The 26096-nt window shown below is 41.2% G+C and overlaps 6 protein-coding genes across 7 annotated transcripts in view; 3 read left to right on the top strand and 3 right to left on the bottom strand.

The window, feature by feature from the left end:
* Positions 1-76: 76 nt before the first annotated feature.
* LOC131664950 (beta-mannosidase) lies at positions 77-3782 on the bottom strand. The gene is made up of 10 exons (XM_058936444.1): positions 3678-3782; positions 3447-3593; positions 3220-3368; positions 2942-3147; positions 2613-2868; positions 1817-2543; positions 1327-1755; positions 1048-1262; positions 678-881; positions 77-604 (listed from the first exon to the last, which is right to left on the bottom strand). The coding sequence occupies exons 1-10, from the start codon at positions 3778-3780 to the stop codon at positions 296-298; spliced, it is 2745 nt and encodes a 914-aa protein (XP_058792427.1). The 5' UTR covers positions 3781-3782; the 3' UTR covers positions 77-295.
* A 178-nt stretch (positions 3783-3960) lies between these two features.
* LOC131664882 (proteasome subunit alpha type-4) lies at positions 3961-6800 on the bottom strand. The gene is made up of 3 exons (XM_058936320.1): positions 6627-6800; positions 5643-6270; positions 3961-5302 (listed from the first exon to the last, which is right to left on the bottom strand). Exons 1-3 carry the CDS (start codon positions 6627-6629, stop codon positions 5160-5162), a joined length of 774 nt encoding a protein of 257 aa, XP_058792303.1. The 5' UTR covers positions 6630-6800; the 3' UTR covers positions 3961-5159.
* Positions 6801-7474: 674 nt separating this feature from the next.
* LOC131664900 (transcription factor TFIIIB component B'' homolog) lies at positions 7475-10342 on the top strand. Its single transcript, XM_058936348.1, has 5 exons — positions 7475-8264; positions 8336-8771; positions 8843-9258; positions 9338-9436; positions 9510-10342. Exons 1-5 carry the CDS (start codon positions 7736-7738, stop codon positions 10241-10243), a joined length of 2214 nt encoding a protein of 737 aa, XP_058792331.1. The 5' UTR covers positions 7475-7735; the 3' UTR covers positions 10244-10342.
* Positions 10343-10624: 282 nt separating this feature from the next.
* LOC131664856 (trafficking protein particle complex subunit 6b) lies at positions 10625-11458 on the top strand. The gene is made up of 2 exons (XM_058936279.1): positions 10625-10971; positions 11050-11458. The coding sequence occupies exons 1-2, from the start codon at positions 10843-10845 to the stop codon at positions 11449-11451; spliced, it is 531 nt and encodes a 176-aa protein (XP_058792262.1). The 5' UTR covers positions 10625-10842; the 3' UTR covers positions 11452-11458.
* Positions 11459-11587: 129 nt separating this feature from the next.
* On the bottom strand, positions 11588-14753 carry LOC131664854 (cystathionine beta-synthase). The gene is made up of 6 exons (XM_058936278.1): positions 14494-14753; positions 13314-13423; positions 12899-13248; positions 12573-12826; positions 12227-12497; positions 11588-12164 (listed from the first exon to the last, which is right to left on the bottom strand). Exons 1-6 carry the CDS (start codon positions 14580-14582, stop codon positions 11739-11741), a joined length of 1500 nt encoding a protein of 499 aa, XP_058792261.1. The 5' UTR covers positions 14583-14753; the 3' UTR covers positions 11588-11738.
* Positions 14754-16492: 1739 nt separating this feature from the next.
* The window catches only part of LOC131664929 (uncharacterized), a 28735-nt gene continuing 19131 nt past the window's right edge, over positions 16493-26096 (top strand). For both annotated transcript variants that reach the window (XM_058936413.1, XM_058936414.1), the window contains exon 1: positions 16493-16773. The gene's annotated coding sequence lies outside the window, so the exon portion shown is untranslated. The remainder of the gene's footprint in view (positions 16774-26096) is intronic.

The following is a 26096-nucleotide window of genomic DNA, read 5'->3' on the forward strand; positions in this document are numbered from 1 at the left end:
GTTTTTGTTTGTATTTATTGTAAAACATGTGACATAATATATTTAATTATTATAAAAAGTATTTATAAATTCATGTGATCGCTAACGTCAAATAAATTTACTTAAAACATGTTTTGGCATTTATATTTTTATTTAACATAAAAATGATAAGTGATATAACATATACTGTTGGCGCTGCGTTGGTCACCATTCTTCTGATATTAATAATATTCGAAGTCTACCTTCATTATGATATGTACTTTCCTCCGCAATAAAGGTTAGATAGCTATGTTTATTAATATCCACATGAAAAAAATTAAAATTTATTACGTTTATCCAGTTGATCAACTACAATTTGTATATCGGCATATCTTTGATTAGAATCGTAAATGCGTGAAAGAGATGTTATCATTAAGTTTTTTATTATATTTTGTAATGTCGTGGACTCTTGAGCTTCGAATGTAATTATTTTCTTTCCACGTAAAATATGAAAACCATTTTCAGAAAATTGACCAGCAATGTTCCCTACTTCCAGCCAAACAAACAATGCTATTTTAGTTGATACGATTTGAATTTCAAATATTTGATTTTTTAATAATTCATTAGATTTGGGCTTAACTTTGACCTAGAATGTATAATATTTATGTGTGAATTAATTAGCCTAATGATTTTTTAACCACATTATTACGCTTACATACCATAACAGAATCCTTTGGCAAAGAAACTTTTTTTAACGGATGTGGATAAACGTAATTTGTTGGAGCTATTTTTTTATCATTTTCGTCTTTCAAAATTAATTCAATCATACAATTTTCTTTTGCAGTTGCTAAAGTTCCACACCCTGCTCTTTCTAAGAAAACATCAATCCACTTTTGCGCAATGAGCCGCGATTCATTAGGTCCCTTTGATTTTATAAAAACAATTCAATTAAGTACTTTATTATTTTTCTATCTTTCTGCAAAGACTTGAGTAAGCTCAGTTCTTTTTAATAAATCGCTTGAGATTCTCAAGCGTTTGCAGAATATTATTGTTATAATACGTATTTAATTTTAATACAGCCCTACCTACCACTGTAATATTAGTAAGTTGAGTAGTAAGAATTGATTTAGAATTCTTCCATTCGTATACAACAACATCAATGCTCAAATTTGTAAGTTCATGAAGCAGATCGGAAACTACGTATATCATCAGTTCGTTAGCTTGCGTTAACCGCGGTGTGACAATAACAGGTGAGAAAAAATCTTTGACATAGTAATGTAACATTTTCCAACGTCCCTCAAAATCTATTACAAAATTGCAGAGCAGTAATAAAAATTTTGTTTTTTTACAATAAAATAGATTACTTACCAATTGACGACCATGACGGAGCTTGCCAAACATCATTGAGTTGCCAGTACAAAGCACCCATAGTCATACCCTCTCCTATATTATTAAACAAACTCTTCATTTGACGATATGATTCAGTTTGTATCCTCATTGAAACTGCCTGTGTTACTTGACTCAGGTAAATATAGTCTATAATGTCTTTCAATTGATTGTCACTTTTTGGAATGTTGAAATTTTTAGAAATCAGTAACTTCATAAAATTATATCCTAGAGGTAGATGTTGACGGTGTTTCATGAAAGTGCTGTTCAACGCGAGATCGCTCGCATTTTTGGTAGCAGACATCAAAGTCCATATAGAAGGTAACCCTTGGAACCCATATTCAGATGCAAATCTTGTAATTGGATACTGATTTATGTCCCAACCATTTTTCAAGTAGTTGTAATAATGAACTGAAAAATTAAACTATATTTGTCTCAAATTTTCGTTAGATACTTTATAAAAATAAATTACCATCTCCATATAAGTTAGAATAAGGATTCGATCCAGTATAATTTTGTTGTTCACTGTACAAACCATTGCTAGGACTAGACACTACAAATGGCCTTGTGGTGTCAATAACAACTGCTTCACTTTTAATAGTATTAACATAAAGTTTAACATAATCATCTCTGTAGACCTGTGCTTCCCCAGTACCATACCAGTCTCCATAAAGCGCAGCTTCATTTTCATTGTTACCAGCCCAAAGTACAATACTTGGGTGATGTTTCAATCTTATCATATTCTGAGTCACTTCTTCTTTGACACTGTCAAGAAATGACTCATTTGTTGGGTACATATTGCAAGCAAACATAAAATCTTGCCAGATCATAATACCATATTCATCAGCAAGATCATAAAAAAGATCTGATTCATAAACGCCTCCACCCCATACTCTTAACATGTTCATATGAGTATCCTTAGTAGATTTGAGCAAATATTCTACAGTTTTTTTATCAACTAATTTTTCTGGAAATACACTTGAAGGAATCCAGTTGCTCCCTTTTGCAAATACAGAAATTCCATTCACCTTGAAATAAAAACTAAGTCCTTTTTCTAATGGATCCTGTATCAATTCAACAGTTCTGAATCCAATTTTCATTTTTTTTTCAACTACATCTATACCATTTATTACTTTTACTTGTAATGAGTATAATTTTGGCTCACCATAACCATTTGGCCACCAAAGTTTTACTTTATTCTAAATAAATTATTTAACAGTCAGTTTTTATAAAAATAAAAATTCTTGCTTAGCGAAAAGTGTACTCACAATAGGTATATTCAGCAACACAATTGCTTTGGCGTGATTATTAATAAATTTAAGATTGTTAAAGTAACTACCATTTGAATATTTTTCATCTAGTGTACATTTCACATGGATTGTTTCACTGATATCTGTTATGTTCTCTCCAAACATTTGAAAATATACTGTAACAACAACTTCAAATAAATTATTTTTCTTCACTACATCAGTAGTAATTTCTGAAATTAAAATATTTTGTACAGGTTTTAGCTCAACATCCTTCCTAAAATTTCAATAACAAGACATTACTATAGTACATTAATGTTTATGAGCATAATGAGATAAAATAAACTTACCAAATACCTACTGAAGGAAAAGCTGGTCCCCAATCCCAACTGAAGCTAGCTGGCATCTTTCTTATATGATTTACATGGCATTCTCCATTGTATTCTTTTGGCACACAAGTAGGTGGTATAACATAGTTTACACTTTGAATAGTGTATAATTTATCAGCAACTTTTATCGGAGAATCAAATATCACTTTTAATTCATTTTTACCTATCTGAAAAGTGTAATCTTTAAATTAAATACATTTTTTATATGGAATCTTTCTAAATAGATATGAAGTACATACCTTTAGGTATTTTTTTATTTCAAAATTGTATTGTAAGTACATATTTTGTGCTTTACCAATAATATGATTATTTATGTATATTGTTGCAAATGTATCTAATCCATGAAAAACTAATATTATGTGTGGTGTGGTAAGCAAGCTGTTGTTGACTGAAAATTCATAGAAAATTAAATATTTATTACTACAAAAAAAAAACCAGGAAATTATAAAAATTAACTAGAAGGTACCTGTAATGTCAGTGACATAAGCAATGGATTTGTTTGCCACCCATCGATTATTGACATCATTAAAGCCTACTAAATTTTTTTTAATTATTCCAGCATTTTCCAAATCACTGTAAATACCACCAGGCACATCAGCAGAGAAAGAAGAGCCTAAAAAAGACAGAAAATAAGTTTTGATAAAATATGATTACTATTGAAAGGAAAAATTAGACATATTGTTAAAAATGCTTTTACCTGTTGGTAATATGAAACCTTTCCATTTTCCATTTAATGAAATTGATATAGTTGTATGAATATAGAAGCTCAAAACAATTATGATAGATTTAAAGCAATACATTTTAAACGTAATTTAGTTGAATAATAACCTTGAAATCATTCTAATTTAAGTTTAAAAATTTATTTTAAATAATAATTATAAAAGTGTTGACTATATTCAACTGTCTTTAAAAAATGAACAAAGGAAATTTAAATATAAGTATGTTATTTCTAAATTTAGAATATTTCCTGCTTGCTAAATTTAATATCTAAAGTATTTCATTTTTTTATTATGCTCACTTATATATACTACACAAGAGTGACTAGAGTGTTTACACCGTATCTAAAGATTAGATATGGTAAATATTTTAAATCAATCAATGGACAATGGCAAACGGTAAAGAAGATTGACAGCATTTATCAAATAAAGCATTTCAATGATTAAGTGATTATCATAAAGATATATCATGATTTATTCAAAAATTAATTTCAGAGTGATTATTGGCTGTTCAACGTTCAAATTACCGTTTTTATTAAAGTAGCGCTAAAATTAAGTCACAGTCCAAGGTATTTTATTATGTTCTATATGTAATAATTGTACTTATTTTGTAATAAATTTCATTTTTTCACATTTTGGTGGCTTGTGCGATTTTTACTTTGATTAAATGAAATCTATGCAATATTAAACTGAAATGAATAATAATCTAATTGTCTATATCGACAAATATTCTGCAAGCATCATTTTTCTCTGTTAGTTTAAAGGACGTATCACAGAAATTTAAACTGACAATCGGCTCATTTTTTATTTAAACAAGTAATTAAATGACAATAAAAGACTTAAATATAAACTTCAAAGCTAGTAGAATAAACCCAGATTATTTAAATCATTGAAAAATGGAAAGTAAAAGAAATATTGACTATAAAAGACCCCTATATATTTTAATCATTCAAAATAATCGAATGTAATAAAAGACATAAATGTCAGAACCCAACTAGTTTCACTGTAACAAATAATTTTTCCTAAAAAGAGACTGACTTCGTCTTTATTTTTTTGCATTTACTTGAAAAGTCATTCTTTAATCAAGTCAATAATAAAATAGGACCAACTTACTAATATACCCTTTTAAATGAGCCCATCCCCATCAAAATCGGCTGAACCTTTCGAGAGATATATGCGAACATACATACATAACAAATTTTTTAAATTCATATCGAGAATGCCAAACATGCTCTTTTTTTTAAATCGGCAAAAAATAATTAAAGCAGCATTTCGTGACCAAAACAGCTTAGTTATTGTTAAACGCTGATAAGAACCTTTGACAAATGAATGAGTAAAAATATAATACTGAAGTTAAATCAAAAATTTTAAATATATTTCATTTACATACAATAAAAAAATGAAATGCGCCATATTATATCATAATAGCCGCTTTAGCATTTTCAAATGCTTAATTAAATAACCTAAATCTTCTGTTTCTCTTTCTTTGCTGCCTCTGCAATTGCTTCTAATTTTTCATGCTCAGCAATCAATGCCTCAACTTCATTAGCTGGCAAAATTCTTGTTTTCGTTTTTCCATCTATGCGTGTCAAGGTTGCCATTTCCACTGTGGAACAATAAAAAAATAATGTATTGATTGCTTTAACATCTTTCACGAATTTTCTTTTTCTAGTTAATGCATTTTTAACTAGTGATTAGAACATTTTTCATTCATTCTTAATATAATTTTATTTCATTTATATGTTTTAATAATTAAGTAAAAATATCCTGGAATTCAATGCATTCTCAGTGATGCTAATTGCACTAGAAGTAAAAATCAATAAAGAAATTTCAGACACTAAATCAAAAAGTTTTTAAAAAATCCTTTGATTTTCAATCAAAATCATATAGATAGGAATGAAACATTGATTTTAAAAAAAAATAAAATTTTTAAATCCTTAACCAACCTTTGTCAGCAGAAAGTTTGTTCATGTCCAAAGTTTTTGACATAACTTTAATAGCAAGAGCCATAGCATCTTTCAAAGTCATTTCTCCTTCTTTGTATTCCTGTTTCAAAGAAGATACTGCAGCGGCAGAGTTGTTGCCTATGCAAGTGGCTTTCCATCCTCCATAATTTCCACTAGGATCAGACTGATATAATTGATATCCATAATGACGGTCCCACCCCATGTACAAAATTGATACACCAAATGGCCTTTTACCACCATACTGAGTATATGCTTGCTTTACATCACAGAGCCATGAAACTAATTGTTCACAAGGAATAGTTTCTCCATACTGCAGCAAATATCTTTGTCCTATCAAACGCAGTTCATTTGTCAAAACATTTGCATCTGATGTTATACCAGCTACTGAACAGACTACATCATCATTGAGCTTGTAAATTTTTTCAGAGAAAAATACTTCATCTAAGAGTTTATTTGTGTTTCTTTTTTCAGCTGCTAACAAAATTCCGTCATTTGCCAAGATTCCTAAGCAGGTTCCTGCATGACTGATAGCTTCTATAGCATATTCTACTTGGTACAAACGACCTTCTGGAGAAAAGATTGTTGTACGAGTATCGTATCGACGAGCCTAAAATTGAAAAGTTGTATTTTATTATTCTATATATAACGTAAATAAAAACTGCATACAAAACTGTCAATTTTGAAAATACAGATAGTGTTGAAAAATCGTGATTTAACATAAAGCTTTGAATTCGTTGTTAACGTAAGTGTAACGATTCTTTATACAAATGAATATAAAAGCAAGAAATATTATTGGTTGTTTCAATAAACTTCAATAAAAAAGTTATAACAAAATTAAATACTAGATGACAATGCATTTCTCACATAACCTCTCAAACAATCTTTTACTAAGTCGAAGAGGTAAAATAAATTATAATTATGAAATTTTGTTAAATAAGAGTAATCTTCTGATGATATACTTACCATCTTGTACAAAAATTATAGCTGCAATCTTCAATAAAACTTATTTTTGTAACTTCGGCTAGTCGGCTAAATGAATTTTGTCTACAAAGTACAAACCAAGAACCAATTATATTAGTGAAGCGCTAAAGCAGAGCAGACATTGGAAAATTGGAATGCCGAATGTCACGGAGCATGGCATGGGGCTGACGTCTGATGAGGGGGGGGGGTCTTCCCACCGCCAGCAGGCGCTAATACGCCTATTTTAGATTAGTTGTAATTATTCATCTTTCAACAGTAAATATTGTATTTGGAAACAATTGTTATTCGATCACCCTTAGGACTCCATTAAATACATATTTTGGGAGTGCACACTTTATATTAAACATAGAATTAATCTTCTTAAAGAAATCAGACATATATATTAATATAGCACTTATTCTGTAATCTCTCTTCCAGCATCAAATAACTTAAGTGTTGTAGATTGTATGGTGAAATTTATCGTTAACATTGACAGTAAAATTTGACCTAAAATAAATTAATGTTCCTTATTTTATATATTATATTTTGTATTTTATATTAATAGCTTAAGTTTAAATTACGCGCCTTTTAGTATGGAGTATTTTATGTATCATAGTAATGTATATATATAATATGAGCCAATAAAACTATTCCTACTACTATTACTACTACTACGTCTAGTACATGAACATTATATCTATAAATACCTATAGACAGCTAAAGGTGTAAATATTATATTGATAACTATAGATATAATATTTACTCACTTCAAAGTTTTGACATACTAGCGCCGTCTAACGGTGAAAGAATCCCCATGATGATGACTCACATATGGATTCAATCAGTGTATACATTGACAATTGTCGAAAAACACATGTAAGACAATTACTGGAATTTAATGGTGGAATGTTCATTCAGAATTCAAAAAAATATCAGTTATTTTTTAAAACTTCTCTGCAGGCCATTTTTAACTCAAAAATCTTTTTAGTAAACAGTGGCTTTAACCTCTTGTGTAAAAAGTAACCAATGCAATATCTCAATTTCAATCAGTTACGTGAAATTTTAATCGAATTTTTTTGAAGTCCTGCAATTTCCATACACAGTAGATAAGGATGAGAAGAGCACGAATTAAAGCTGTAGCTACTGTGCCAGTACGTAGAAAAGCTGTTCAAGATAGCACTCAAGCAGCACCTCCAGTGCAAACTGATGTAAAAGAATTTGAAAAATTACCAGATAAAATTGACCAATGTAATAATGAATCTGTTGCAATTGATACACAAGAAAAATCAATAGTAAATGTTCTTACACTTCAGTCTCCTCAGCAACTTCCAAGTTCTCCTTTAAAAAATAAAGTTGCAAAATTAGAAAATGCACCAAAATCTCCACAAAAAGGACCATGTATAAGTCATATAAAAGAAGAAGTTCAAGAATCAGAAAATATACCAAAATCTTCACCGAAAACTTCTATCTCTCCTCTAAAAGAAAAAGAATTAGAAAATCTATCACAATCTAAACAGGAAGAACCTACTTCTCTTGTAAAAGAAAAACGATTTTCTGAAATAAATGTACAAGATAATAATAATTTACAGCCATCTCAGAAAAGCGATGTTTCACCGAAACCTACTGTTGCTTCTGTTGAAGGTATTGTATCTTTAAATATTAAAATATGTATAAAGTTTCTTCATTTTTATTTATTTTTTATTTATTTTCAGTTAAAATTCATCAAAGTAGATCACACTTCACAAGGCCAATGCCCAGGTTGGATGGAAGTGGTAGAATCCGAAGAAATAGTATTCAAGGAAGTGGAGCAAGTGCTAGTGAATCAGAAGATGACAGTAGAAGATCAAGCTCTGTTGTACCAAATCGTGTAAGGAATGATTCTGTATCTTCCACTTTTAGTTTGAAAGACACTGGAAATGTGAGCAATATTTCAAAATTAAATCTTGGCCAAAAAAGAAGAATGGTTGTATCAGAATCTGCTAGAAAGCTTGCAGAATCTAGAAGAGAATTTCTTTTAAAACATGAACATAAACCCCCTGATAAGAGTAAGCTAACCATGTATGATTTGATTTATTATAATCCAGTGACAAATCCTATGACACCAAAACCTCCAAATAAACAGGCTGCTAGAAAAAACTCAATCTGCTCGTAAGTCAAAAAATTCATATGTAAACAGTATTCTTTAATCAATATATATATTTAATAAATCTCAATTGCAGAATACATGATTCAAAAGAAGAGAAAATTGTAGATAAACCAGCAGAAATGCTTGTGCCGCAAGTAAAAGTAGGACCAAATGAACAGCTAATAATTGATGAACAAAGTCTTGTCATTGACCAATACAAGGCACAGGAAAATATAGATAGATCAGATATTTTAATAGATGACGAAACTAGTGGTTTTTATAAAAGGCGAAGTAAAAGCAAAGATTGGAGTAAATGGGAGACATTAAAATTTTATAAAGCTTTAAATACTTATGGAACTGACTTTCTTTTAATGAAAAGTATATTTCCTCATAGAACAAGACAAGAATTAAAATTAAAATACAAAAAAGAAGAAAAAATTAATCATAATTTAGTAGAAAAAGCTCTTGTATACCAACAATTTGATACAGAAACATTGGAAAAAGATTTAGGTAAAATAGAATGTATATTTTGGTGTAATAACTAATTTATAATATAAAAATATTTTATTATTATTAATATTATTTACAGCAAAAGTTGATGAGAGCGAAAGATTAGAAACAGAATCAAACAAAAAAGTAAAGAAGAAAGATAAAGAGAAAGACAAAAAGCGAAAGCGTATTAGATGTCGTGAGTCAATTTCTTTTATATTATTACTATATATTTACTTCATAAATAAATTATATGTTCAAATTATTTTCAGAAAAATTGGTAAAAGAACTGAATTGTGAAGATGATCAGAATTCCGATGAAAATAAAAATAGTGGTGAAGAGCAAACAAGTGATGAAGAAAAAATTGAAAAGCCAATTCCAAAAAGAAGACGCGCAACACGTAAACGTAAAATGATGGTATTCGATACAAACAGTGATGGAAGTTTAAATAATGATACTGATAGTAACCCAGAATTGTATGAAATTCAAACAACTCGGTCGGGGCGTACCTCAAGAAAAACCAAAAAACTACAAAAAATTAAAAGAACTACAATTAGTAAAAATAAAGAAGAAACTAAACGAGCACCGAAAATGAATGACAAGAAAAATAATAACGAAAAAAATATCGAAGAAGGAAATCCGAACTGTAACGGAGATAAAAATGAAGATATTATAATTATTGAAGAGCAAACTATAGCAAAAAATATTGATAACAATGACAGTTTAGGGACATCAACAACTGAGACCAAAATATCAACTATTCCCGGTGAATTCACTGATGTGCCTAACATAAAAAATTTAGAACCAGGTTCATGGGTCGTTTTAACAAAAGACAATGCTAATGAACCAGGAAAAAAAATTGTCCAACATTATATTGTCAGTCCTGATTACGATGGTAATAATCCTAGTAGAAAAGACAATTTTATACCTATTACTTTGCCACCAGACGTGATGAACACTGTTATTAATTGTATCGAAAATATTGAGCCAGGAAATATTTCATAAATATGTAATATATATCATAAAATCTGTGTAAAAATGCATTGTCTTGTATATTTTATATACAAAAATTTATTATTATATGTATGTTTGTGTTTAAGTTTCGTTAAGCAAGTATGTTTAATTCTCATAAATTTTGATATATTATTGTATTACAATGTGTATAAATTTTTGTACATGAATACATAAGTATTTACGAATTAATTTTGACTACAAATTATTTTCATTACACTAACATTTTCTAATACTTATTATTTTAATTCAAGTTTTAATTCAATGGTGATAAAAGTTAGGTTTGAGTTTGATAGGAGCTTATGGGCACCAATCACCGTTCACCTCCGATTTATTCTGAATGATTCAGTATACGAATGTAAACTTCGTGCAAAAAAACGTAGGTCCGAGAGTGTAAATATTGATTACATATATTCTTATTGGCTAGTTAAGTATAGAAACAACGATTCACATTAAAATCTATGACTTTTTTTAATAAAAATTTGATAATTAAATTTTAAACCGTGCAAATGTGATAGATATTGTAAAAGTATCTATAACCTATAACCAAGAAGAATAAAAGTTTCGAAAGCAATTAAGTATTAATTGTAATCATGAAACATCAATTTGCCGATGTTAAACCAACATCATCTACAAAAGCCGAAGCTGATGAATGCTTATTTGAGTATCTTCATGGGGAAATGGTAAATTATGTGATCAATCAAACACCGAAAGATGCCAATGTAAGATTGACACTTGTGAAATATATTAATATTTGTTGAAATAAATGTATTAATTTTCATATTTTTTTATTTTCAAAGAACAAGGAGGAAGATCTTTCCAGACTAGAGTGGATGGGTTTTAGTGTTGGATATCGAATTATAGAAAGATTAACAAGGGAATGGCAAAGATTCAAAGATGAGTTGGATATTATTAAGTTTATTTGTACAGATTTTTGGAATAGTTTATATCATAAGCAAGTAGATAATTTACGAACTAATCACCATGGTGTTTATGTACTTCATGATAATGAATTTCGATTATTGGCCAAAGTTGGTAAAAGTGGAAGCAAACAATATTTACAAGAGAGTCCTCGCTTATTAGCTTTTACATGTGGACTCTTGAGAGGTAGTTTAGCAAACCTTGGTATGGCATGTACAGTCAAAGCAGAAGTTGCTAATTTACCAAGCTGTAAATTTCATGTTGAAGTACAAAGAATTTAATCTTAAAATAAATTTTTATTAAATGATTTGTAAGATAAATAAGCTAAATATAAGAAACAATTTATCAAATCAACTAGTTTTTTATTTTTAACCTCATGTTACACATTGTCATAATGATAATTTATGATATATATAAAAAAGTACTACAAGAATGTTCAATCTCACAAAGTTGTATAAAATATCAGTTTGTAAAATAAGTTTCTAAAAATAAAAAAATGTTAAGTACATAACAATTGATGAGAAAATTTGATTTACAATGTAAAATATTATCACAATCACAAACAGCTTTAATTTTTCTGGTGGAAAATGAAATTCAATAGGTCAATTTGAGTAATAATTCCAATTAAAGCACCATCGTTACTTTCGTCAAGAACAACCGCATACAAATCTTTTTGAAGCATTCTAGACAATCTGCCAAGAGTTGTTGCTCTGGAAACTTTTCTATATTCCTTTATAAGTGCCTTATCTGCCAGGTCCATATGCTTGACTTTACCAGAAATAAGGCTACTCATAAGATTGTCAAGAGTAACAAATCCTCTAATATCTCCTTTATCATCAGCCATCGGTATTTGATGGAAGCTTCCTTTTTGAAGAATCGACACAGCCTGTTCACAAGTTGAATGATTTGGTAGAATAATAGGTTTCTTGAAAGCTATTTCGGATACAGGTAGATCCCACCACCATTTATTACTTTCCACTGGTTTCGGAGGTTCCTACAAGCAAAATTAATTAAATTTATTTATCAAAAAAGTTATTTGTTAAATTGATTAATTACCAGGTGATTTCTCGATTCCATCCACAAGTCGGAAACAAACTTGGTCATGTAATTACGAATACCGTCAGGCAAGAGGACAACAACGCGCTTATCAGCCGGCAGATCTTTGGCCACCTTCAATGCCGCTGAGAGAGCAGCTCCACTGCTACCGCCGCATAACAAACCTTCCTCTTTGATCAGCTCTCTTGCCAAGAGGAATGACTCTTTGTCTTTCGTTTTTATCCAAGCGTCGACAACATTGCGATCGAGAACAGTGGGAATAAAGTCGTATCTGCGAATGGAAAATAACGATTCAAGTTACTTTCTGCCACCGTATCGAAAGATGCTGTCTTGTCATCTCGGTTACCCAATGCCCTCGACGTCGTAAAACTGCACCGCGGAATCGTTAATCTCCGGGGGTTCGGCGAGTACACTGCCCTCGGGATCCACAGCCATGATTTTAGTAGCAGGCGATAATTCGCGGAGCTTGCGACCTATTCCACTGATGGTCCCGCCAGTACCAGCGCCACCCACGAAGCAGTCTATTTTTCCATCGCACTGCTGATAAATTTCGGTTCCAGTCTGATCGTAGTGGGCCAGTGGGTTTCCTGCATTGGTATACTGAAAAATACCGAAAATTTGTTCGTTAGAACGGAGAGCTTTCGACTGTCAGCCTATGACTTTCAAGCTTACCTGATCCAGAATGACGCTGTTAGGAATTTCCCTTTGCAATCTCTGCGAAGTGGCAATGTGTCCCTCGGGACTGCTCCAAGCAGCCTCCGTGGGCGTGCGCACGATTTCGGCGCCCAGGGCTTGCAAAGTGTAGACCTTCTCGTTGGACATCTTCTGAGGCATGACTATGATACATTTGTAACCCTTGACTGCTGCCGCCATTGCCAGACCGATCCCCGTGTTGCCACTCGTCGGCTCGATTATCGTGCATCCTGGCTTCAATATGCCCTTGTCTTCGGCCTCTTGAATCATCCGAAATGCAATGCGATCTTTCACCGAGCCGCCTGGATTCATGAACTCGCATTTTGCAACTGCAAAGGTTTATTCAAGTTTGCAGTTATCCTTGACACTGAGCCAATCCTCAGAGGCTACTCACATATCTCGCACTTGATGCCATGATTTTTAGGTATTTTGTTGAGTCTAACCATCGGCGTTTGGCCGATAGCATGGAGAATGTCTGGTAAGATTTTTGTTCTATCGCTCGGCCTGTCAATGAAAGTCGTGAATATTAATTATAAGATAAGCTTGTCAGCAGCATCATGTAACGTGACACGTACGCAAATCTAAAGATACACCAATTCCTCGAACGATTACACTCGAGAGGAAAATGTTTGCTGACGTATGTATGTATTATTCAATGAAAGATAACTCAGGAAAAAAAACAATCTATCGTACGGCGATAAATGTCGAGCCTCCAATGACGAGATTTTTGTCCGGATTGTCCTTCAGTCGAGCGTTATCGCCGAAAGGGCGTTATTTTAGACAAAAACAAAATTTCATAAGTAAGCGTTCGGATAGGCGAAACGCTCGTGTACGTGTTGTTACAGACGTACAGATCGTTCGCGGGTGGTATTGGAACACCGCCGGAATTCAGACCACTTCGAACTGTCCTTTTATATTATTTCGATAAAATTCTATCTGAAAGGCTCTATCTCGTTCTCTTTCTCTTTCGGTCGAACGATGTTTTGTTATTGCCAAATAAAGCGATAAAAATCTCGATCAACGATAAACGTTCTATCTGCAATAGCGCGTGGCTGCCTCGAGTACTCATCTGAAAGCATGTTTATCGGAGTTTCGATATACAATAGGCTCTGTAAATTGAAGTATTTCTTAATTCAAATGCGCGCCACTATCCATGGTAATTAAATTTAGAATTGGCGATTGTCATTCGATCAAAATAGCCTCAATTTTGAGACAACTTTTAACGAATGCCGCAGAGAGGTTACTGACCAACGCAGATCAGTTGTGTATCAATGGATTACGTCAAAATATTTCAACTGTTGAGGAAACGTGCGGCGACGTCGGGCGCAATAAATATCGAGATAGTCGGTAGAAAGAGTGCGAGGCAAATGAAGCTGTACGTGTAAAGGTTCTCGCGCGCGACGAGGGGGAGGGGGGGGATGAAAATAAAGGTCACCAAATAAGATGTAATGAGGATTGTAACAAGGCGTAGTAGTAACATCTGCAAACCGGTTCCCCATTAGTCGCTGCTCGACTTGACTCGCCGCGTGTCGACACTTATACACCCATAAATACACATACGTGCACAGACTCACTTGCTCCGATCCGTATGGGGGCTGTTCGTGCCATTAGGCGTCCATGTGCACTTGCTCTGCAGGTCTGGTCTTATTAATTCAAACTCCATTTTCTCGTTGTCTCGCTCTCGCTGTAGGGTACGTATAACTACTTGTGTTCACTCGAAGACTTCGTCGAGGTAAGTATTGTCGTGTCAAACGGAATATTTTTGCCACGACGAGGACGGAGATGATGAAATGGAGCGGCAGCAAGCCGGCGTTGAATCGATGAGTGCGGCGACGCTGCGACTGACGAGCAGTGCCTATATCGGCTGGCACGGTACAGCGAGAGAGAGAGAGAGAGAGAGAGAGAGACAGATAGAGATATTCTAGCGCCGCTACATCGACGATCCAGAGAAGCCATACGGTATAGCTGGTATAAGTAGTAATTGTTTGATTTGTTCGCAAATCACGATGAAACGACAGCGCAACTTCGCGTTTCGATAGAATCTAAGATATTTGATGGTTTTTCAATTCTATTCATACTTGAAAAGATTTACTTATTTTATATTTGATTTTGCAGTGATAAGGTTAATGTGATAAATCAGCAAATCACATCGCTCTATTGGTTGCCAAGTTTTCCCGTAGAAAATCTTGCCTTGAGCAGTGAAAGCGCGGGAATTTCAAACGAACCGTTCCGTGCTAAAGTTGCTTTATTATTGCCGTTTTTTAGTTTTTCACCGACCTGTAATTGCTGCTCGTAAAATGATTTTCAATCTAGGAAATACGCAAGAACAAGATTCACAATTTTTTTTGCTAAACCCTCGACAATTGAAACCTACCGATGCGATGTATAAATTCTGAAAGTTGTGTTGACATTAAATACATACGTTTACATGAAATGAACAACCTAGTTTGTACGAATGACGAACAGTCAAAATTCATTACCTACTGATTGTCAGCGAGCCATATATAGAAGCCATACCTTGAACACGAGTCAAAAAGAAATTAGCAAAATTGGAAAATAAAACGACGACGACTTTGCATAAGGTCACTAAACTCTCGTTGTTATGCATTACACGACGTAGCCCACATACCCAGTTAAAGTATTAATCAAGCAGTTTAAAACCCATCCGAATCTTTGAAGGTGAGCGCGTGAAGGTCAAATTCGATGTTAAAATAATTGCTCTTTTTTTCTATACTTTTCCTTCAAACGTGTTGCTGCAAAATTATCGTGATTCTCTTATAAAAATTAACCTTTGCGCGCGTGCTTCTATAGAGAACCCAATGAATAGTGGACGAGCGAGTGACTTGTTCATTATAGAGACATTCGACGCTTGAATAATTCGGCACATATCCACTGCAAGTAGTATAAAAAGAAAAAAGAAAGTGGCGGAAATCGTAGGTTTTCGACGGTCGACTCGCTAAGGCGAATCGCGAAAGAGAAAACGAACGCTGGAGAGGGGAGGAGTGCGTTTCTAGGAAAAAGTCACACCCCGGTCGCTTATCCGGCAATCAGCCCGAGGGATCAAAGCGAACAACCGCAGCACGCGTGTCGAGCTCATTAGCCGCGGTCGTACGTAAGCTCGCTGTCTTTCTCCGACAAGAGCCGCGGGCCGATGTACAAGGCGCACCGAGCCGCGGGAGCGTCGCTCCGGCGCGCACGTTAAAGGATCGAACCGCGAGCGCGCGAGCGATCGGCGTCTCGAATGACATTATGCGCGCCGCGCGCATAACGCGCACGTGACTAATGCGCCCTCCGAGCGAGCGTTTCCCGCGGATCGCGCGCCGCTCGGAGGAGAAAATAACGATCTGTCGCGGCGAGCAGCGTGCCCGAGGAAAAGCGTGGGTGCTTGGAAGCTCGCGAGATGAGAGAGAGAGTAGTGGGGCCCCGCGCGAGCGCAGAAAAACGGGGCAGGTAACGCGATCGCTCGAGGGGGAGAAGGTCGCGCGCCTGCGCGCACCGGCGCGCGCCGCGACTCGGGCCCCGCGCCGAACGGCCGCGCGCTCGGCACAATCTCTCTGCGCCTCTCGCCGAGCAGCGCCGAGCTCGCGGACGACTGCAGCTCGGAGGTAGTAGTGTCTCGGGCCGCCGCCGCCGCGGTGGTAATAGTCGCAGTTCCCGCAAGAAACGCTCGTGCGCCGATCGCCGTTCGAACCGCTGTCGAGTCGCGGCGGAGCGCCTGCTCGCCCGCCCCGGATCGCTCCCCGCCGGCCCGACGATACCATGAGTGCCGCCAGCAGCTTCCAGGAGAAGCACGAGGAGCTGTCGCCTCTCGGAGACACGTGAACGCCGCACGCCCTCGAACGCACATACCGCAGGTGAGCGATCGCCGCCCATGTTATCGAGTGGCGCGCGTCGACGCGCATCGCCGCGCCTAGTACCCTCCAGCCGTTCTCCTCTTCGCTCGCTTTCGTCACCTTCGTCGCTGTTCTCGCGAATCGCTGGCCCCGTGGTTCCGCAACGCCGAGGACCACCACGACCACGACCGCGATCACGACCGCGACTACGTGGGTGGAGAGCGCGATGATTTATGCGCTGGCGCAACGCAAAAGTGAATATCGAGAGATCGGCCGAATAATGCAGAATTTACTCGGAAAACAACCGCGCGGATATACGAAACGTATCGTACGTATTTGTGTTAACATCGCGCAGTGACTTCCTATAGACAGCTCTGCGCTTCTTATCTCAGCCGATTTATCAGTGAAACCAGCGAGTCGCGCGCGGCTGTATACGCTCAAGACTCCGTGACATAATTTACCCATAAACACACACACACAGACTTACGTGCACACGAGAGCTCGATTTTTTGCGCGGGGACACCTGCGCGCAAACTTTTCGCCTTTCTCCCTGCATGCACACGTACTCGCGCTTTTCTTTTGTGATTATGCTCTCTCGGACGGAGACAGCGCCGAGCCGCGACTTTTCCTTTCGATTTCTACTGGCGGCGCAGCCCGAGAATCGCGAGCATCGCGAGAATCGCGGAATAGATCGATAATGGACGCTATTTCACAAGGATACGCGATTGCGAAACGCGATAGGGAACTGGAGCTGGCGAGGAAAGAAACAAAAACAAAAAAGAATAAAAACATCGACGCGTGCCGCGTGCGCGTGCGTCTCGTAATGCACACGTATACGTACGACCAGATTCATAGGCGTGACGCCACCCAAACCGAAGGATGGAAAACGCACTCATCGCGAAGACCTTTTTTCCATTCGCTCGACGTATTCGCGTGTTTGTTGCTAATGCAAGTAGCGTAGCGTGTTTCCCGCCCGCGAGACAGTCGGTTCGCGGTGTCAGGTTTCCGAGTGAAACATACGAATTTATCGCTGCAAGATTATGATGTGTGAAAATTTCGTAACCGGCTCTCTCTCTCTCTCTCTCTCTCTCTCTCTCTCGCCATGTGTACATAAACGCAAGCTACAGCTCCCATTGATATCGATCGGCTATAGATCGTTAGAGTAACACACGTACGTGTCGACAACTGCTCGCGCTGAGAGAAAGAGAGAATTGAGGTTTATAGCGAGTTCATCGAGAGGTTTTTAATGTCCCTCGCGCGATTTATACTTCGTTGCGTGTCGCAAATCCACCGAGAGTGAAAAATGCCGTGGTACGAATGCGTAACTCACTCAAGCTCGGCAACAAAACAAAAAGATTTATTTTTTCATCGAAGTAAATAAAAAATTGTGAGATTCTGCGAAGAGGTGACCCTTCGTCGTTATAGGCCGCGTGCAAAGGTAAAGTGGTCAAAAGAAGTAACAAGAAAAAATCGCAATGGAGTCACCTACATACTGGTATAGGTAGTCGGGCGCCAGCAGCAGCAATGAGCGGGAGCACAAGGTCGTTCGTCGATCCGAGAGCGCTCGCTTTCGGCGTGTAATTTTTGAAAAGGCGCTCCCACGACAAGTTCTCTCTCTCTCTCTCTCTCTCTCTCTCGTCAGCGTGGCTGCGTAACGCTTCCTAATAAAGAAAAGACCTCGCGCTCTCTCTCTCTCTCTCTCTCTCTCTCTCTCTCTCGCTCTCGCTTAGCGCGACGCGGTTGGCTTCTTCGCGGTTGACTCGTGCGCACACGTACGCACGCACACGACCCTGCCTGCATAAATGGACAAAGCCGCAGAACCGCGCACACCGCGAGGTGGGGACGCCGCTCGCCGATCGCTAGGCCGCGCGGGCCGCTCGACGCGTCCAGAGAAAGAACGAGCAGCGCGCGCGGGGGCCATGACCAGCTTGCGACAAGGCAACCAGCGCCGACGACACCGAAACCGCAGCCGACGAGCCGCGACGCGGCGACCTTCAACTTCAACTCGGCGCCGGGACTAACGCTGACTAACGCGACTCCGACCGCCTTCTCGCCGCTTTTGGACGCGCCTCGCCGCGGCTCCTTTGGGCAGCGCGAGCCCTCGTTTATGGAGACGCGAGGTGAAATGCCTAATTGCGATCGCGCTCGAGGTTCGATCTGCCGCGCGGTTACTCATTGGCCAAACAAGACGCGCGCGCGTCGCACTTTTCGCGTATACGCGACGCGCGCAAAGGACGAACGCCGCCGCCCCGCCGCCCCGCCGCCCCGCCGCCCCGCCGCCCCGCCGCCACGCCGCCGCAAGCTCGAAGGTAAATTTAGCTGCGAAGGCCGCTTTTCTCACCTGCTAATCGTCAATATTATCGTTCGCTCTGTTGATACGGCTATTAACAAACTTCAAGTGACTAACTGATAGAGTAAGGCTTGTTTCAGCGTTTTCATTATTCGATTATCTCCGTTTTGTGTCGAGGTGATTTTTTCTTTTTGTTTTTTTCCCCTTCAAGGAAAATCGAGTACCCATTGTTAACTATATCTCTGTTTCAACTGCTACTACCACTTCCTGCGTCATTCTCTTGATAACAACAATTGTTCATTTTTTTCGCAATCAATTAATTAAGATGATTATCGGCGCGCTTCAAACTAGCCGCCTTTTCCATTCCACGCCGTACAGACTAATTATTGATACTTTCGCACGCACACAAATTAGCTTTTATATCCGAAGTAATTATACGCGAATTACAGTCGCTCAAGGCACGAAAATGCAATGAGCCGTATTTTTTTTAAATTCTATCTACAGCTCAATGTCAATAGCCTTATCGGAGCTGAGAGCGCACTGGTACATTAAACTATCAACTTATACAATTGACACGATCGCGATAAGCCTTATTTATTAAAGAGTTAACTCGTTAGAAGAAAAAAAGCGCAATTGTCTGCCGCCGGCCGCCACCGCGCGAACGTGAGAAAAGAGGCACGATGGTCGATCGTGCGAATACTTTCGCAAGAATAAAAAGAGGTCCTTGCGTTTATCGTATCGCCGTCGACGATTCGCGAGCGCAGAACCCCGTTCAGCATGCATCCGACGTTCGCTCGACGTGACTGAAATTTCCGCGCGAAAAAGCGAGACTTTTGCTTTTTCTTTTTCCTTCGACGAAAGCGAAAACGCTGACATCCTCTTGTCTTCAAGGTAAGAGTCTTTTCGCCGTGCTTTGTGTCTCTTGTCGATAATTATGGACTTTTCGCCAAAGTACTTGCACCGATTTTAATGGCCCTTTAGCGTGCGCGCACACACTTTCTCCTTGGCCGAGAATTTTTCAAGGGATTGGCTTTTCGATTAGGAGAAAAGAAAAATCGATGACACACGAGTTAAGGGGGGAAAAAAAGCACGGCTTAAGCCGCAATTTATCCGCTCAATTATCCCATTAAAGCCATCTTTCGTCACGATCCGCCGCAAAAACCGCGTCGGAAAGATCGGTCGCGGCGGCGAAATTTTCATTTGAGGCGCACGAAACACAACGCGAGACGCGCTCCCCAAGGCGAAACGCCTCTTTTTGTGTGACCCCGCGAAAAAAAAGGAAAAGAAAAAAAACGGTGTTTTCTGTTTAGGATTCATGTAGGTCGAGCGTGTGAACGAATGTCAATGTTGAATTGGTTTTTCTGCTGGGCCCCGCGATTGCATGCGCAATCCGAGAGCACGATCTGCCTAATTGACATTTTCTCACGTGTTCCAATTATAAAAAGAAAAGAACACACGCGCGCGCTATCTCCTCGCTTTTGCTCGTTCTTTCGCGCTGCTTCCACGGAGATAACGACGAGGTCCCATGGAAACGGAACTCGCTCCTCGTCGGAGTTTCGCGCCGCGATCGAAGCACAATGGAAAACGGGGCGAACGCGCGCCAACAGAGGTGCATCGAGAGCTCGGCATCGACGAACTCTCTATCGCAATCCGTCATTCGGCGCTCGTCGCGTAGGATGACGTCAGTCCCACGCCATGACGTTACGATAGGCTTCCGTATCGTCGGGCGCAGAAGAAAAGAAGAAGATTAAGGAAAAGGCCGTCGTCCTCCGGTGAGCTTGCGGGCAGGCGTAGTTTTCGGAGGTGGACGTTTCGGAAATTGGTCGCGGACGATCGGTCGGCGTGCGCGCGCGCAAGAGAGGAGAAAGCGAAAGAGCGAACACAGAGTCGAGCGTTCCACGCGCGCTGTACGGTTGCAGCTCGGTCGTGCACATACATAATAGTAGGAGTGCCCGGATCCCTTCTGGCGAGAGGCTCACTCGTCTTAGCTCTCTACTATACGGCTCTGCTGCTTGCTCGCGCGCACTCTCTCTCTCTCTCTCTCCTGCTCGCCGCGTGCATGTGCATGTTGCACTCGCGGGACAACACACCGTTAGAAGAGACACCGCCACCATTCGGCCGAGAGGGGAAGGCAGGGCTTTCGTTAGCTGCCAACAGCCAGCGACGCTTTTATCGCTGTTTGCCTGCGCGCGCGCTCGTTTGTTTAGTCCTAACGACTACGACTATAAGGACATTTCGTTAAATTACGCCAGAGCAGGAGAGAGAGAGAGAGAGAGAGAGAGAGAGCTTTTGTTTTACTCGGTAACCGCGAGTACACGTACATGCACCGATTGATCATACGCTCCGTGTGCGCGTACGTTTGCTCCATAGCTATGGGAAACGTTGGGAATAAATTGGGCGCGCGACTTTGTTTCGCGGGACGATCGATTAACAGCGGGCGGGCAGGGGACAGGCCCCGGAATACGCGAGAACGTCCGAAGAAGCGCTCGAGGGCGACGGGGAGAACAAGTCAATGGCGGCTCGGCGATCTTTAATTGGCGGAAAAATACGCGCGCACGGAGAGTTCTAATTAATGCTCGTCGGCCATATGAACCCGACGCGAGAGAGGCTCGTTGCTTTATTCCTTAATGCGACGCGTGCCTGCGGATGGATAAATGGCCTCTGGCGAGAGAGCCTTTGCCTAGACAAGCACGAGTTACGTGTTTCATTGCCTCTCGAGATAGGCGCGCGCAGCCTGCGCCCGCGCGTTTATCTAAAATGACTAATACCAACAAAATATCCGACGGATAAACAAAGTTATACAACTCGCCTGCACTTTCCGCGCAATAACGAACGCCCGTTTCCCGGCGCGCAAGCTTCTACTCGTCAAATTGAGTTACTCTGCCACGGTGCACTGCCCCTCGTTGTAACGTCTCCGTCCCGCTTGGCGAATGCTTCGCGAGCAAAAACACAGCAGCGTAAGCGCGTTAATGAGTTGCCTAACTGAGCTTACGTAAAAAAATGAATAAATAAAAAACGAAGGCAGCGGCGCTGCGGCAGCCCGCGCGCAAGGTGCAAGAGCGCCGCGACGAGGCGCGACGAGGCGAGAGAAAACGAGACGGCGAAGCGCAATGACGCGGAGCTCGCGCCGGCCATCCTCCTTTCCACTCCGTTGCGCGACGTCCCGAGCGAGAGCGGCCCGCCGAGAGAGGAGACAGCGCTCGGTCGCGCGCGTGTGGGCTGACCACTTTCCTTTTGTTGTGCGCCAGCGCGCTCCGCTGCCTTACCGAGGCGTCCGAATCGCGCACCGACCTCGCGCGAGCCGATCGCCTCCGCCGATGCGCGACGTTATGAAATATGCTCGTCGGCTGCCCGGCGCGCTTTTCGGCTCTCCCGGCTCAATCGTCTTTTGCACGCGCGCCCCGACGTTTTTACGACGACGGTATCGCCGGTTTTGCGCAAAACAGTGGTGCTAGGTCAGACGCCGTGCGCACGCTCGTTACAGAGCTCCGACTCTCCGATGCAAGTCCGGTGAAATACAGCACCGGCAACCCACCAATCGAATCTCCAATTTTAAGTAATCCACGCTCGAACTGACTATCAAATCAGACGTTCAGACTCGTCGTCCAAATAAAAGCACAACGTCCATAATCCAGTTGATCGCCTCGCGAAGGGCTTTAAAGCGCTTCGGATGCATCGTCGAGACTGTTTTGATTATGCAGCGAGCGTATCGCGTGTGCTATATAGGTAGGTAGCTCATCGGAGCACGAGAGAGTGTTGGGGGGCTCGTAAAAAACCGAGACAAGTGCTTACTGTGTGCGAGTCACCGTCGTCTCGCGACGTGTTGTAATCCACGCCCGATGCTAATGCGATTTCCGTTGCGGACGCGGGGGATTGCGGAACGTGCGCGCGGGGATCGGACAATTTGAGAAATTTAATCGATCAGCGGCACGTTGGGAGGATTCAATCGAGTGACTTCCTCGTCAGCTTTCGTCGAGCGACGCTTCCGATGGAAAAACACACGAGATGACTCCGTAACGATCGTCTTTGTGAAAAATTCAGATCGGTCGAGAGGAGCGTTCGTCTGGCGTTTTTCACGACTCGCCGACATCTGGCGAATTGCGGCCGAAAATGAATTTTTATCCGGCACACGCACCGTACGCGTACGCGAGTGTGCGGCGCGCGCGTGCATGAAGAAACGCCGTTAAACGCTCACTGGTACGCGCGCGGTGAGTAAGCGATCTTGTGCAACAGGTGGCATTAAATTTCGTATGCCGAGCGTTATTACGTTTCGTGATGTGATTGTCGAAAAAAAGGAGAGAAAGAGAGCAACATGCTCCCGTTAAGCCGCGGCCCATTGAAGAAAAACGATATATCGCCGGTCATTAGCATACGGCACTTTCGTCGCTGTCGGGCACGCGTGGCAATATATTTCGTCGAGAGGGGTTAAAGTATATCGACGGCGCACGTCGTTGCGCAATTTAAATGCAAATACAAGCCGATGAAAAGCCAAGTCGAGTCCGAGGGAGAGGGGACTGCGGCCCGATCGGCGAGAGTCGCAGCGCGCGCCGACGAAATAATTGAAAATCTGCGCACGGCGACAGAGCCGGAGAGCCAGCCGCGAAAAGTTCCTCGGTGGCGAGGTGTAGAGAGAAAACGAGCCTGCGCCGCTTGCGAGCGCGCGAGATAATGCATGCGAGAGAAGACAGGCGAGGTCAGCAAGCTGCTCGATATGGTATCCCAAGTCCGCTGCGAGTGCCGTTTTATATACCTGCTACCTACGATTAGTTACATCGGCCGGCGCGCCGTCGTCGTCTATACGAGTATGTCCCGGCGACACCGGCTGCCGCGACGACAGTTGAGCTCCCGCGAAAATCGAAAGCGAACGCACGCGCGAAAAACAAGTCCGAGATGCTCTTTATAAGCTTCGAGTAGTCTATTGATCCTCGCTATCGGTTCTGTACTCAACGGGCTTGACAACCGCGCGTGTACCCTCTTTCGCGCCGATGCTGCCTCCTCGTATTCGTCTCCCTTAAGTGGGTATTAAAGCCACGCGATTGCCGTGAATTATCGCGATTTATACTTTAACCGCGGCGCTGCCGAGCCGCGTGCGCGCGCGCGCGCTTACTCAAAGGTTATAAAGCGAAGGCTGAAGAATAGGCCCATTTACGTACGCGTGGAAGGCTCGATTTGTCGGTCATTTTTCGTTGTGCCATGGCGTGCAAGATCAATTAGCCCCACTTTTCGCTGCCTATCTGGCGCAGCGCCTATTTTCAACGATTTCGTCGCGCGAGTTTGCTCGCAAGAGAATAACGTTGCCATGCACCTATATGAAAACGAGATTTGCCAAAGCAGGTTTTAGAGTCTGTTTTTACGCGTAATTCAATTATATACGCGCGGCTATCGCAATGCACTCTCTCTCTCTCTCTCTCTCTCTCTCTTTCTCTGCATTAATTTCGCTCGGCGGCAACCTATCGATCAATCGACGATTCACGGCGCGCTCACGCGCGGAATGCACTGCGGACCGCTGCCGGCGCGACCCGCCTCGGTAGCGAGGAAGAGGATGCGCGAAAAGTAACGGCGAGCCGCATCAATATTAATGCAGCGATTCACTCGGCGCACCGCGAGCGTCTTATTAATCGTTCAAGACTCGCGCGACTCGGGCGACACGTTCGCGCTTCGGCCAAGCGGAGGCGAGGAGGATGTCGGGGCGAGCTTCGCGGCTTTGTCGGCGCGACTCCTTAGACCCCAAACGGCGCGAGACCATCGCGAGAGCACTTAGTCTCGGATTTTCGCTGCGGCGCGCACGTGCGCGTTCTCTCGGCCGTGTAGCCATTGCGTTTTTTCCCTTGCCTTCTCTCCTCTCGTGCACACACGCGCGAGTGCCGCGATCCCTGCCGCGAGGTTTTTCCGCGAACCGATTGCCGATCGTTGCGCTAATGGATTTACGCTTCGCTGAGAGCGACCGAGAGCGAAGAATTTACTAGGAAATCGGCCGTTCCTTTTTCTTTTCTCCTCGCCGGCCAAATGCAGCCGATTTATTTTTAGCCGATGCTCGCCGAGTCGCACTTCAAAGCGGGGCGCGCGAATAATCGCGCGCGGAGCCTGCGCAAAAGAAACGCGGACGGCCAAGTGCACGAGAGTTAATTAGCTTATTGGGCACACTGGTCGCGCGCTCGAGTCGCTCCGGTCGAAGGATACATGTACAGGCGCCGTAGTATTCGGTGGCGTATCCAGAGCTGCTACCGAGCACCGCATGATCTCTCGCATCATTGGCCGAGCGAAGGTCGCGAGGTTTATTACGCCCGCGAGTTTATTCGTTTGACGTAATAACAATAAATGGAGGCTGTCGTTCGGTTAATTTGTGTACGACCAGCTCGCAGCTGCAACGCTGCAGGCGATCGATCAATTTGTTTGCTCAACAAACGTCGGATTTTTAGGTGGCGCTCTTTGAGAATTGCAAATCGCGAGTGTCGGGCAAATCGATTTATCGCGAGAACCGCACCGCGGGGACGGCTGAAGGCCCAGGCATCTGCTTAGCGTTACGCGACTGCGGAACTAGCGCGCGGGTATCTTTCATCGGCACTCGCGCGTATCATAATAGCCCCCGCCGCCCTTATCGATGCGCCTCGGATAAAGCCAACAACCGACTGTACACTCTCTCCTCGGAGAGATTAATCTATAAATAACTGCGGCCAACAGCAGCAGCAGCAACTCTGCGAAGAAACCTTTGGAGTTAACTCCTTCCGAGAAGCACTTCTTGGCGAATGTGTATAAGATGTATAAAATTCCATGATGCCCTCTCTCGGTCTCGAAAAAAGAAACGAATTAAAAAGTCTCCGAGCGCAGGCGAGAAAAGGGGATTAAAGTCGCGATCGAGGACGCGTTCCAGTTAAAAGTGGCCGCCAGATGGAAAAATCGCGACTCTGCCAATCATCGGCGGCTTGTCATAACCGATCTTTACGCCTCGCTTGATAATTATTGTAGCCGTGCGGATTTCCCGCGGAGAAGAAAAAATCCTCGGCGCAAACAGCGTTATGCTTTTAATCTTTCGCAAATAAAAGAAGCAGAACGA

The sequence above is a fragment of the Phymastichus coffea genome, unplaced genomic scaffold (assembly GCF_024137745.1).
Source record: "Phymastichus coffea isolate CEN01 unplaced genomic scaffold, Cenicafe_Pcof_1.1 PCOF00046, whole genome shotgun sequence".
In the NCBI taxonomy this organism is placed as follows: domain Eukaryota; kingdom Metazoa; phylum Arthropoda; class Insecta; order Hymenoptera; family Eulophidae; genus Phymastichus; species Phymastichus coffea.